This window comes from Bubalus bubalis, chromosome 8 (assembly GCF_019923935.1).
Source record: "Bubalus bubalis isolate 160015118507 breed Murrah chromosome 8, NDDB_SH_1, whole genome shotgun sequence".
NCBI lineage: Eukaryota > Metazoa > Chordata > Mammalia > Artiodactyla > Bovidae > Bubalus > Bubalus bubalis.
The window spans coordinates 76,063,143-76,076,537 of record NC_059164.1 but is presented as its reverse complement, the minus strand read 5'-3'; the positions used below and the strand labels follow the sequence as shown (position 1 = coordinate 76,076,537).

At 52.5% G+C, this 13,395-nt stretch overlaps 1 protein-coding gene and 2 non-coding genes across 4 annotated transcripts; all 3 read right to left on the bottom strand.

The window, feature by feature from the left end:
* Positions 1-2,675: 2,675 nt before the first annotated feature.
* On the bottom strand, positions 2,676-11,739 carry TBRG4 (transforming growth factor beta regulator 4). Of its 2 annotated transcripts, none has more exons than XM_006051283.4 (11): positions 11,587-11,739; positions 9,577-10,041; positions 7,676-7,999; positions 6,900-7,071; positions 6,465-6,622; positions 5,750-5,860; positions 4,658-4,802; positions 4,057-4,302; positions 3,816-3,927; positions 3,587-3,701; positions 2,676-2,979 (listed from the first exon to the last, which is right to left on the bottom strand). In XM_006051283.4, the coding sequence occupies exons 2-11, from the start codon at positions 9,988-9,990 to the stop codon at positions 2,878-2,880; spliced, it is 1,899 nt and encodes a 632-aa protein (XP_006051345.1). In that variant the 5' UTR covers positions 9,991-10,041; positions 11,587-11,739; the 3' UTR covers positions 2,676-2,877. The 2 variants fall into 2 exon arrangements, with proteins under 2 accessions (XP_006051345.1, XP_006051346.1); XM_006051284.3 differs by lacking the exon at positions 11,587-11,739 and adding an exon at positions 11,355-11,555.
* LOC112586692 lies at positions 6,717-6,851 on the bottom strand. The gene has a single exon (XR_003111185.2). It is a non-coding gene; the product is annotated as a small nucleolar RNA SNORA5 (small nucleolar RNA).
* On the bottom strand, positions 7,238-7,373 carry LOC112586693. The gene has a single exon (XR_003111186.2). It is a non-coding gene; the product is annotated as a small nucleolar RNA SNORA5 (small nucleolar RNA).
* Positions 11,740-13,395: the final 1,656 nt, after the last annotated feature.

The following is a 13,395-nucleotide window of genomic DNA, read 5'->3' as shown; positions in this document are numbered from 1 at the left end:
CTCCAGTCTTTGGCCTCCAGGGCTGACACCAGTGACACCACAGCCCCACCTGCCACCTCTCCCCATTCTTGGGTCTTTGCACTTGAACTGAATTTATACCAGTGGCTATGGCTTTCCTGGTTCTCCACCTTGAGAACAGCAAATTGTGGAACTCCTTGGTCTCTGTAACTGCAGAGCCAATTCCTATAATAAATCTCTCATGTTTCTCTCTCATATTCTGCTGGTTCTTTCTCTGGAGAATGTTGACTAATAACAGGGCTAACACTTGAGCCTGAAGACATTACAAGGATACTAAGGGAATGCTACAAACAACTTAATGCTCATAAATTCAACAACTTTGAAGAAATGGACAATTACTTGAAAATTAAAATCTACCAAAAATTCAAACAAGATGAAATAGGTAACACGAATAGTCCTAAAACCATGAAACTGAATCTGTAACTTAAAAAAAGCTTCCCCCAAGAAATCTTCAGGCCCAGATAGTTTTATTTGAGTTCGATGAAGTATTTAAAGTAGTTCAGTTCAGTCAGTCATGTCTGACTCTTTGCAACCCCATGGATTGTAGCACGCCACACTTCCCCGTCCATCACCAACTCCTGAAGCTTGCTTAAACTCATGTTTAAATGAGTAGTTAATTCTCATTTAAAGTAGAATTAACATCAATTTTGGACAATCTCTTTCACCCAAATTTGGAACTTTTTGTGTTTCCAAGGACACCATCAAGAAAGTGGAAATATAGTCCACAAAATGGGAGAAAGTATTTGCAAGTCCTCTATCTGATAAGAGACTTCTATTTTTTGTTTGTTTCTAAATATATAAAGAACTCTTACAACTCGGTAAGACAGACTAGTTAAAAACTGGACAAAGTCTGAACAGTTATGCCGCTAAAAATTACATGTAAATAGGCCATAAGCACATGAAAAGACACCATTAGTCATCATGGAAAAATGAAAATCAAAGCCACAGTGAGATACCACCTCATACCCACCAAGATGACTAGAAGTCAGGTTAAGTGTTCCACATCCCTAGCCTTTAGGCAAATGCAAGTGAAAAGATGACTCCACACCCAACAGAACTGCTCTGGGAATCCTTGAGAACACCATAGGCTGGCTGGGATGTGAACTTCACTGCTTCCCACACTGCTGGTGGGAATGTAACACGGCATAGCACCTTTGGGAAACCTGGTGGCAGTTTCTCAAACAGCATATAAATCCCATATGACCCAGCAGCTGTACTCACAGGCACTTATCCCCGAGAAATGAAAACTTGGGTTTACACAAACACCCACACGTGGGACTGAACCACAGTCTAACAGCAATAAGGACCTACTGAATCAAACTCCAGAGACCTGTGCCTGTGAAGAAACCCAATTTCCAAGCTTCATATACTGCATCATTCCTGTATGGAACATTCTCCAAGTAACAAAATAGAAATGGAGGACGTGTTGGTAGCTGCCGGTTGGCTCAAGGCCAAGGGGGTAGGCATGAACATACAGGGCAACATGAGGTGTTCGATGGTGACTCAAGTGTCCTGCGCATGGGCTCTTGTTCTTGTCTAGTCAGTATCCTGGTGTGACACGTGCCCATCACATTTGAGGCAACTGATAGGGGGCACAGGGGACACTGTGTAGCTTCTTTCAGCTGTGGGGGGAATCTGTCAAAGTATCTCAATTACAAGCCACAGATCCTGAATGGTGAGCACGAGCTTTCCTTTGTGGGTGCTCCCAGAGGCCCCCGAACCTGGCTTAGCACCCCTGATGCTTGTCCATGCTGGCCCTTCACTTTGGCACACTCTCCCCCACTCCCTCACCTTGTCTGGGCTCTGAGTCACCGGCTTCAAAAAGCCATCTTGGCTGTTTTGTTCTCTGGGCCAAGAACCTCAGCCAGCCTGTGCCGAGTGCCAAGCACCCACATCCTCTGAGCTGCTGCTCTACAGCTCCTCCTCTAACCCAAAGCTTGTGTGACTCGCATTCTGAGGAACCACTTTGGAGGGAGTGGGGATCAGTTCAGAGGGGGGCCCAGAGAAGCCAGATGGCCCTTTACTGCTCAGCTCCATAACAAAGTCTCTTGTTCTTCTTCTAGTCTCCTGACTAGAAGCTAGAAAGCCTTTCTTTGGCCTTGGTACTTGGCTTGTGGGATCTTAGTTCCCTAACCAGGGACTGAACCTAGGCCCCCAGCAGTGGAAGCAAGGAGTCCTAACCCCTACACTGCCGGGTAAGTCCTGGTGGCTCTGCTGCTGATGTGGTGAAGGGGGCTCTGGGATCCTCAGGCAGATGGTTACCACAGCGGCAGCACACCACCATGGCATTCTGGTCCAGATGTAAGGACAGCAAGGGGTCTCTTCTGGCCCTGCAGTGTCAGTCAAGTACACTCCTTTCTTCTTCTCAGAGCCAGCGCCTCCTGAGGGACTGGCACTTATACCACATGGCAGCACCGGCCATCAGGGCGCCCCACTCACCCAAGACCAATGGATGGGAGGGACCTCCCAGGATGCCACGCACTGAAAACCCAACTGGCCTCCCCTGGGAAGGTCCTCACACGCTGACTGAGTTCAGAACTCCAGGACTCAGCCTGTATGGGGGCTAACTGCGGGCTTCTGAGCAACAGGCCAGCCGTGCACGAATGTATATGAGAAGGATCCTCTGTGGGTGGCAGAAAAGCCGGGATAGTCAGGCAGTTGATTAAGAATTTATTACTCATGAGAGAATGACCTGCTACTCAGAGATGTTGGCCACCAGCCCACTTCCCCACTTCCAAGGCCAAGGTCCTGCACTGAGGTCTGTCCTGGAACATGCCACATCTTGCCCACCCAGTGCCCATGGCTAGGCCTCTGGAGAAGTCTGGCCCCCTGTGCACACAGTCCTTGCTATGGGACAGGTCATTTGGCCAGCTCCTCTGCCACTGCTTTGCGCATCTTGTCCTTGAGATAGGCGCTCTTCTGCCATTCAGACTTGAGTTCCATCCACTCATAGTATGGGACCTGGAGGAGGCAGTGGAAATGAGTCAGGGCAGGTGCAGACCCCCGTCATGCCCCCCGCCCGGCACATCACATCCCTGGCCCCCAAATCCTGAAGGAAGACACCTATAGAGCTGGAGCACAATGGGTGGGAAAGAGACCCCCACTTGGTCCATGCTCAGAGCTGCAAAGGCCCATGAATAAACGGGACCAAGGGCGGCTTCAAGATTTTAAAAGCTGTATCAAAAGCAAAATAAAACACTCAAAATCGAGTCACTTGTGTATTTTCTGGCCCCATACAGGACAGCCTGCTCTCTGGTGCAGATGTCTCCACGGTGAGAACCTGGGACCAGGCCTGGGGCTGGCCCTCAGCACAGAGCCCCGCATGAGGCACAGGCCAGCACGAGGCCCTGGGCACCCGGTTTGTCTTACCTCTTCCTCTCAGAAACCCTGGCTGTGGAGATGCAAACAGCATCAGATACTTAAAAGCTGTGTGACGTTGGGAGAAATCTAACACCCTTCTAAGTTCCTATTTTCTCATGTGTGAAGGGGGAACCCCAACATGGGCGACCTCAAGAGCTGGGGTCCGACACTGGCTCCCATCAGCCAGCTGGGACTAGCAGATACTCACGTCGACCAGCAGGAAGCCAGCGGCCAGCAGGTGGCGCCGGGCCAGCACGAAGCGCCCCAGCAGGTCTTTGCTTCGGCTGTTGAAGTTGGGGAACTCCCAGCGAAGGAAGGCTAGCCTGGAGGGGCAGACGGGGTGCTGTGGATGGTGACAGCTCCCTCAGGCCCTCGGAGGGAAGAGGGAATTCCAGAACCAAATGCACACGGCCCCCAAGGGTGGTGTGGCCACCTACCTCTTGGCTCCAGGGGGGAGTGGCTGGCTGCCAGAGGGGGGCGCGAGATGGGGTGCCACAAAGTCCCTCAAGGGCAGGAGTTGGCTCTCAGTGTCGAGCAGTACCTCAGCATCTGAGGAGGGCAAAGAATGAAAATGTGGTGGGGACTATCCCTCAGAGATCAACGGGGCTCACAGCCCCTGCCCTTACGATGGATGACCAGATGGGACTGTGGGGAGGGAAGGGGACGATGGGTCCTCACCCAGAACCCAGCCATACTGCGTGGCCACCATGAAGCTGCCCTTGTCGGCACTCCCCAGCAGCCCCTTCAACGTCTCCTGCAGCTCCTTCTGCAACGGGGTCATCTTCTGTTCAAGGGCCGAGGGGCTGGGGACCAAGGCTGAGGTAGGCAGAAGGGGTCCCGTGTACTCAGGGTGCTCCAGCTGGGCAGTGGCATTGATATGCAACAGCTTCTGGAAGGTGCTTTGATCCTTTGGGGACTTGCCACCTAAGGGGAGATGATGGAGTGAGGAAAGAGGCTCAGGAGGACCAGGATGGAGGGACACAGGGGCCAGGTGGGAGAGTCGGCGACACCCTCCCCCACACCCAAGTCTCACCCTGGACTCTGGGTCAGGAGCAGCAGAAAGAGGGTCTGCCGGTCACCCACTAGGAGTGGACAGAGAAGGAGCAGATGCTGGGTGCGCCCTGGCCTGCCCCATCTCCCCAGTGCTGAGCGGAGCCCAAGGCTGACAACCAGGCAGCCATCCCAACTGCAGTGGTCCCTGGTTGAGGTGGGGAAGGGGGCACGCGCGGCGGGCTCGCCATCACTCAGGAGAGGGAGGGATGCCCCCCCCACCGCTCACCTAGAAACTGGGTGTGAAATTCAGGGCGGAGCACAGCCTGTAGCTCGGCCTCCCGCACCTGCTGCAGCACACACAGGGCCCACACCACGTCCACCTGCAGGGCTGGCTCCAGGCCCACCAGCTCTGACCCCAGCTTCTCATGCACCTGGGCGAGAACAGTGCGGGGTGGGGAAAGCAGGTTCTGCTCACTGGCCGCAAGCATCCCTGGGCGGGCAGCAGCTGGAGCGGCCCTATGACCTGGACGTGCTAAGGCCCAAGGGGGTGAGGCGAGTAACCTTGGCCGAGGCACCCTTGGTCAGGTTTGGGGGACCCTTGGTGGCAGGTACCAGAAACCCTCCTCTTCCCTTAGGCAGTTGGGCTACCCCTACTGCCCCCTCCTCCCACCCACTAGCAAGAACCTATGCACAAAACCGTGCCACCAGCACAGGGGAGGTGTTTCTGGCCCCAAGAGCTGGAGATTATGAAAAGGGAAGCAGCTGGCCGGCTGGGGGAACACCACTGTGGGGACCCGGGGTCATATCCAGTTCACTCATAGGAGGCTCTCACCCTGGCAACTGGATTGAGTCTCTGAGTCCCAACAGGGCATTAAGGGAACACCAGGAAGTAAGATAGCTCAAAGCTTCCCTGGTGGCTCAAACAGTAAATCTGATCACAATGTGGGAGGATCCAGGTTTGATCCCTGGGTCGGGAAGATTCCCTTGAGAAGGGCATGGTAACCCATTCTAGTATTCTTGCCTGGAGAATTTCATGGACAGAGGAGCCTTGTGGGCTACAGTGTATGGGGTCACAAAGAGCTGGATGTGACTGAGGGACTCACACACACATAGGAAGTAAGAACAGGGGTCCTCCAGCCCCACTGCCAGTGAGCCACTGGATGCCTTCCTGGTCCTTGGCTGCCATGCTGGCTCTCGCCTGTCCCCAGAAAACCCCTGGGATGTACGGCTCCAGCCGGCTCCTTCCACACTCCCACCAGGCTTTCTTCATTTCTGCCTCCCCACCTAGGGCTCCTCAGTACAAATCCGGTCTCTTCCCTCCCTCCTTCTCAGTCCCAAGCTCTTCCAAGCATAGCAGTGGAGGGTGTGAAGACTGTACCAGGCTGAAGAATGGATCCTCCCGTTCTGGGCGGAAGTTCACACGGGCGAAAGCCAGGAGCATGTTGCACAGGTGTGGCAGAGTGATGCTCTGGGCTCTGTCCAGGACATGCTAGGCCGATCAGGGAGGACAGAAAGGCAGGATGAGAGGGGCTCGGTGGTACACAGACCTGGCCCTCCCCCAGAACCCATGAGCTCCCAGCCCAAAGGGGTTAATTTACACAGGGCGATGGGCAGAGGGCTAGCCCCTGTCCTCCCTGAGGCAATCATACACACAGAAAAGGCCCCTGACAACAGCTTCAGATACTCTTCAGCCTATAGACACAGCTGCAACCTGCTGCACCTAAACCTCAATGCAAACATCCTCTTTCTTCACAACTCCCATTTTGCAGCTCTTGGAAGTTTAGGGAGTTTTGAGTGGATTCTAGGCCTAGCTCCCTGTACTGCTCCCTGCACAGTCACCCAAAGACACACACAGTCTGTCACCTACAAAGTTTGGTGAGAGAACGAAAGGGTTTCAACTATGCTTTCTTTCACAACTGAGTCATACTGCTTCTCTCCAAAGAAACTGGAGTAAGGACTCCATTATCTGCCACTAGAAAGTGTTCTAGACTGGCCGGGCCTCCCGTCTGAAATGCCCACGGAGTGTGCCTAAGCAGGGGGTCAGGCAAAGAGGGCCCTCAGAACCCAGGCCTCATGCCTGCGCCCCAGCTCACCTGGACAAAGGCCTCAAACAGGGGCAGGTTGAGCCACTTAAGAAAGGCGAAGGACTTGGTGCAGCGGGCTACCTCGCTGGATGTCATGCTTGGCGTGTGGGGCAGCAAATCGGCTGCCAGGCGCTGGAATACCTGGGTCTGGTGGAAGCCGAGTTTGCCTTGGGAACAGAGCCTGAGATTTAACTGGTGAGAAGTGGCAGGCCGCCCTCAGGCCCACCCCACCACCCATCCCGGTCTTAAGGAGTAAGAGCTTGGTGTCTGTAACCAAATTTATCCCTGAGGCCTAGCACAGAGGATCAGGGCCCATGAGTCACAGTGTTTCTGTAGCAGCCTTTTGGGCCACTGCCTGCCATGGGTGAGGTAGGCACTGAATTTGACACAGCTGCAGCCAGAACCCTCCCCCTCCCAGCCTCACTCCCTGTGCACAGGGCTCACCATAGGCATAGGCCAGGTCCAGGAGGATGCTTTTAGTCAGGGGGAAGGGCTTCTGGACCAGGTGGTAAGAGATGGCCCGCAGCAAGGGCACTGATCTCCGGTTCTGAGCTGCTAACGTCACCAGCACCTTCCGCAGCTCCTCAGGGCCAAACTGCTCCACCAGCTCCAGGCACTGTCAACCACAGCCGGCAGGGGTCAGCTTGATGGCCCGAGGGCCAGGGGTCCCATGCACTGCAGGCCCTGCGAGACAGCAACTAGGCCTGAGCTTACTAAACATAGGTCCCATCTGGGCAGGGCCTGCCTCTGCTCCCACCCCAGGATTCCCCAGACCGGGCATACCGTGTCCGAAGCCAAACTTATCCCCAGGTCCCAGGGCAGGGGACCCAGGGCCCATGAGCTGCGGAGTTTGCTGTGGCAGTCATCTGGGCCAGCCCCTGCTACCACGGGAACAGGGCTGAATTTGACTTGACTGCGGGGCTGAGGCAGGGGTAGAGCAGGGGGCGGCAGGCGTGATGTCTCTAGGAAGCACTAACTAAAGCTGAGCCAGTGGGGCGGCTGAGGCCACACTTCAGGAGCTGCTGGCCGTGCTGTTTCCAGGTCATGTGCAAGATGCAATTTTGGAGGAACTCCAATTTTGTTCAGGCTCTGCAACCCCCTGGATCCTTGAAGGAACCAGTGGGCACAAAGTGCTGCCTACAGCCACCTGAAGTGCTAGTCCTGCCAGTGCCATGCCCCAGACTATGGACAGAAGCCACAAGGCTCTTGTCCCTTAGTACCTTGTCCTCCAGGCGGTTCATCAGAGACTCTGAGAGGTGCCCAGTTTTCATCATCATGGCCACCACTGTGCGTCTGTCTTCAATTTCTGCCCAGCGCCGCTCGAGGTGCACAAGCAGCTCAGCCAGCAGCTCCCGGGAGCCCTGCTCCTGCATGTAGGTGGCGCTGGACTCGGCCAGGAAGGCCAGATGCTTGTACTTGAGCCTGCGCATGCGCCAGCGGACCTCCTGCTCCACTGACTGCAGGTCCTTGGAGGTGGCGGGGAGCCCCAGTGTGTAGAGGCTCCGGAGCAGCTTCACGAGGGTCCCATGCCAGACTACAGTTATCTAGGTGGGGGGTGGGGCGGGGCAGGAGAGACACACAGGCAAAGTCACACCTGGGACCTTATTGATCCTGACCCTCAGGGAAGGCAGTATGTGGTAAATGAGAATGGCTCTGCTGTCTGCTATGCTAAGGCTGTTAACTCTGCCTTAACTCTATTAACTCTTAACTGCTGTTAACTCTGTTAACTCTTTAAGTCTCCGGACTCTTCTGTGAAATGGGGCTGCACTGAAAAGAAAGGGAACTGAAATCATACACACGAGGTGAGGGGCAAACAGAAAAGCAGTGGTGTGAAGGGCTGGGCAGAAGGAGAAAAGTATGGGGGATTCCCCGGCAGGACAGTGGTTAGGACTCCAAGCTTTTACTGCCTGGGTCCTGGGTCCAATCCCTGGTGGGGGATCAACAATCCCACAAGCCAAGGTGCGGGGGAAAAAAAGAAAAGTATGAGTTTGATCTCAGCATCACATGAGCCTTCAGTGACTTCTGCTGTTTCTGCAGAATTCCCAGACAGTAGGGCTCTTTAAAAGAAAGCTTGATCAGTTTATATTTCTAAATCCTGGTTCATTATTGGCTTGTAATTTTGCTACAATATGTTTAGTCTGTCTCTAAAGCTTTTGGGTAAAAGGTTTAATAAATAATGAATAGAATGATAGTCTTAGAACAAGAAGAGATCTAATTAAGATAATTTATATGAGCTATATTCTCAGTAAGAAAAAAATCTGTACCATGACACACGGGCTCACAGTACAGATGTGTCTTTCAACTGAAGACAAAAACTTCCATAAAACAATACTTCTCTTACTATCTGTGAACTGTTTCCAATATTACTCTATTTCTACATCTACTATACTCTCATAACCTGCAGCTGAAAAAACTCATTTAACTTGACCCCTCCCTTGAGCTGTGAGTCTCCTCGTCATCCCTGACAAGCAGACATGGGCTCGCCTTTCCAGAGCAGCCAGGGTGAGGGTCTTTACCTCTTTTCTGTGTCACAGGCCCTTCGGTTCCAGCAGACCCCAGGGTGCCTGAAGTCTGCATGGAGTCCTTCACACTGAACAGGAACTGGGTTGAGTTCTTCCTGCACCCACCCCTGCCACACACAAGTCCCTTCTCTCCATGTTCCTCCTCTAAGGATCTGACTGGCTGGGATAACACCCATGGTCAGTTCAAGTTTCTGAGATTCTCCTAGTCACCCTTCATCTCCTCCAGTTTCAAGAGTGTGTCCCCTGTCAGCCAGACACAGAGGAGGGCCCACATCAGTCAAGACTGCACGGTGAGGGGGAGGCCCCCGATGCACTGACAAAAACCAGGCTCAATCCTTTTGTTTGTATTTACTGTGTCTGGGCTGCCTGTAAGATGAGGACAGCAATATGCACCTAACAGAGCTGTCAGGAGGATTAACAGAAGTGAAAGCACATTACAGTATTCTGGAATCTATAAAATGAAAAAATAGCACAGGATGCGGATGGACGAAGCACACAGCAGTTTCTGTCTATGCTGGGAAAGTGACTGGATCCTTTGGATTCCGTGGCCTCTGCTACGTTCTGCTTGCTGAACCTGCAAAAAAGGCTCCAGAACCCACCTGGCTGTTGACAAGATGGAGAAGTTGCCAAAAGCGAGCATCCTGTATGAGGGTGGCTTTGTCTTTTGGCTTCTCAGAGAGCAGGCGAGAAAGCTGGATAAGCGCGAGGGCGGCGTGGTTCTGCTGCAGACAGTGACCACTGCCCAGAAGCTCCAGGAGCTCCTCAGGCTGGGTGGCCTTCTCGATGAGCTGCTCCACCTCCTGGCGCCCAGTATAGGGAGTAAACACCTGTTCCTTCTCCACAAGCTCTGACAAGAGACCTGGGAGGCGCGAGCTGGGCGAGGTAGCTGAGGAAGTCAGCGGTTTCTGGGTTCCCTGGGGGAGTCTCAGCTGGCCGACGGGGGACACAGCAGGGGCCAGGCGGGTGGCCTCCCTTAGGAGGCACGTGCATCGCCTCACCAGCCGAGCGGCCATGGTGGCCTGGGCGGCAGGGAGGGGAGCCTCCTAGCAAGTGACTCCAAAGCCCTGAAGAGAAAAAGGAGAGAGAAAGGGGTGGTGCAGGGGCAGTTCCTGGTTCACAAACACAACAGAAGAACCTGACAAACCAAGGGAGCCACAGCCACATTCTCCATAGGGCAGCCCAAACTCCTGCTTTCTGACTGACCACCCACAGGCACAGGCATGTTCTGAAGCAAAAATCTCAGAGGGCTTTTGTTCAGTACAGAATGTAACCCAATACTGAAACTCAGGAGCATTACAGTCTGGGCTGGAGGGCTTCTAGTCCTGGTTGTGGAATTACCTAGGAATGGTTCAACACTTCAGAACCCCAGGCCTGGTCCAAGACCTCTTGAGTAGGAGTTTCCGCAAGCAGGGTTTGAATAGCATTCCACCCACTCCCCCCAACTCCCTTTCAAGTTTTAAAAGTACCCAGGATTAAAAAATTATTGGCTTACAGAGAAAATGAGACAGAATATTTTAAATTAGACTACTCCTAGAAAACCCTGGATATAGAATCCATATATACATCCCACAGCTTCTGTGGATGTATTTTTAATAACTTTATAGATATGTGAGTGAGCCTTCCCAAACCAACTCGCACTATTACATCACTAACCTACTAAACACACATACACCCCTTCTGAGAGCAAAATCCCTGAACCAATCATAAAAAGCAGTTCACAACATGGTGCAGAATTATCTTCCCAGTTGTACCTTTTCTTCCTCCCTGGAGCACACTCCCTCATTCTCCAGGCCTTCTCAAAGGCCTTGCACTTTCATTACACCTGGGCAGGGCAGGGCAGGGGAAGGCCTGCTGGCTCATTTTTTTTTACCCGCCATCATAGGGCTCAGGAAATCACCCTCCATCTTTCCTCACTCAGATAAAACATTACCTCCTCCCAAAATGTTACATGCCCGATGCTACTGCTTTTTAACAACTCTGTCTCGCGCACTAGCGTGATTAAACGACTTAGGGAAGGCAGACCACCTGCACACGATAAAAGGTTAACCCGGGCTCCCTTCTGCCAAAGCAGAGAGCGTGTTTGACCTTAGATTTCCCAGAACTTGGTCCGGAACATTTTAACATGAGCTGATTGTTGCAGCTGTAAAAGGTTTAGACTCACTGTACACAAAACGAGAGGCTCAGTGAGGAGAAATATTGGCCCAAGGGCAACATCCACATACATCCACAAAGCCCCAGCAGCGGGGAAGCACTGGAAACGATCCCTACTAAAGACAGTCCTACGAGCTAGTGAGGAAACGAGTTCAACTCAAATGGACCTAAGGATCCTTAACACCAACCCGGAAGTTCGGCCCTCATACGCAGAAAAGAGAATTACCTTTACAAAGAGCACGCAGCGACCGCGCCGAGGGTCAGCACGGGGATCGTAGGCTGTCAGGCGGGACCTCAGAAAAGGGGCGCGTGCGCACGAGCGGGCAGTGCTTTAAACCAGCCCCGGCCCCTGCCACCCACCCCGATCCACTGCGTCCCAGTGCGCCCTCCAGGTCTCCTCTCCCAGCCATGACCCCAGGTTTTCAGGACCCCCTTTCTCCCCTGGTCCTGATACGTACGGCACCACCACCGCCGCCGCTACCGCGAGCTCCGCCGCTGACCTCCATGCGCCCCAGTACAGACCTCGGTCCACGCTGCGCGGCGCGCTCGTTTACGTCACTTGGAGCGCCGCAGGAAGCGAGGCTCGCCGCCTGCCGCCCGGCTGGAAGTCATTGCCGGTTCCTATTTCCGGCCGGGTGCCATCTTTGCTGAGATCGGGAACTAGGTGGTGGGACGGAGAAGGCAATGGCACCTCACTCCAGTACTTTTGCTTAGAAAATCCCATGGACGGAGGAGCCTGGTGGGCTGCAGTCCATGGGGTCGCGAAGAGTCGGACATGACTGAGCGACTTCACTTTCACTTTTCACTTTCATGCATTGGAGAAGGAAATGGCAACCCACTCCAGTGTTCTTGCCTGGAGAATCCCAGGGACGGGGCAGCCTGGTGGGCTGCTGTCTATGGGGTCGCACAGAGTCGGACACGACTGAAGCGATTTAGCAGCAGCAGCAGCAGCAGCAGATGGTGGGAAGTGAATTAGATGTGTTGAGCGATTTAGGAAAAAATGGAAGGGATAAAAAACAGAAAAGTGTCCAGAAACGGAGGCTGGGGGGCTTGAGCGCCAGCCTCTGGTTAGTACCTAGCTTTCATAAGGCGTATAGGAGGCGACCTTTTGTAGTCAATCGGCCCCCGCGGCCCACCGCCGCGCCTTCCCCGCCGGCCTCTATGTCTCTATAAAGAAGCCCTGGCTGTAGACTGTCTAGGAGTGGGCTGGGCTGTGACTCGCTGGGGAGGCCTCTCAGCCTAGGTCTGCGGAAATGTAGGGCACCATTTGCCGAGATCTTCCAGTTTTTCCAAAAAAGAATGTGGGATTATGGAACTGTATGTGCAATCTCTTGGTTTTTAAGTGTTTACCTTTAATTTCAAAAGCAACTGCGGGGTAAGCCAAGCAAGATATATTTGAGATCTGTATGTGGACTTGATTAATTTTTTTTCTTGCACAAATTTCAATTTCCATGGAATTAATTGCTTTTTGGGGGTTTGATTAAGATTCCATGTATTTATCACAAATTCTCCAAATCCTTCACAGCTTCAGAGTCTAAATCTCTCAAGATCTTCTGACACTTAAGATAGGTCACCAGGTTAATCTTACCGAAGGAGTCTCTTTTTTGAGGCATATGACCTCCAGTGTGGATATATCACCGCTATGCTCTCAGCGCAGGTGTCATCCTGGGATCTGTCTCCCTTTACCATGTGCTCGGTTCCTTTTGCTTCCCATGATGCTTGCTTTCTTATTTCCTGTCCTTTACCTTATTTCTTGGTTTATGCCCTTGTTTGGGTGGAGCACATCCTCCAGTACTTCTATGAGAAATGATGCCAAGGAGATTACGTTTCTAAAGGCCTTGCAGGTCTAAAATGTATTTTTTGTATCCTGCCTGATTGGTAGTTTGACTGGGTACTGTATTTTAGAAATCATTAATTTTGTAGGCTTAGTCTGTGAGCCTCTAGCTTTCATGCTTCTGGTGTTTGTGAGGAGTCTAGAAATTGTATGTGAGCTTTTTGTTCACCTGCCCTCCTTTCCTTCTTCCTGTCTTGTCCTTCCATCCGTTTTTAATTTTTCCCTCAAATTTCTAAAAGTTTGTATCTTCTTATTATGCCTAGGGTTATGATATTTCACAGTGATGTTACTCGGTGTGAGTCTATGTCTTATTGACTGAGCACAAGAAGAGCCTTCAATCTAAAAACTCATTTTCTCAGCAGTGAAACTTGTTATATATTTTGTTGAATATTTCCTTTCCTCTGCCTTCTCTGTTCTCTCTTTCTGAAACACC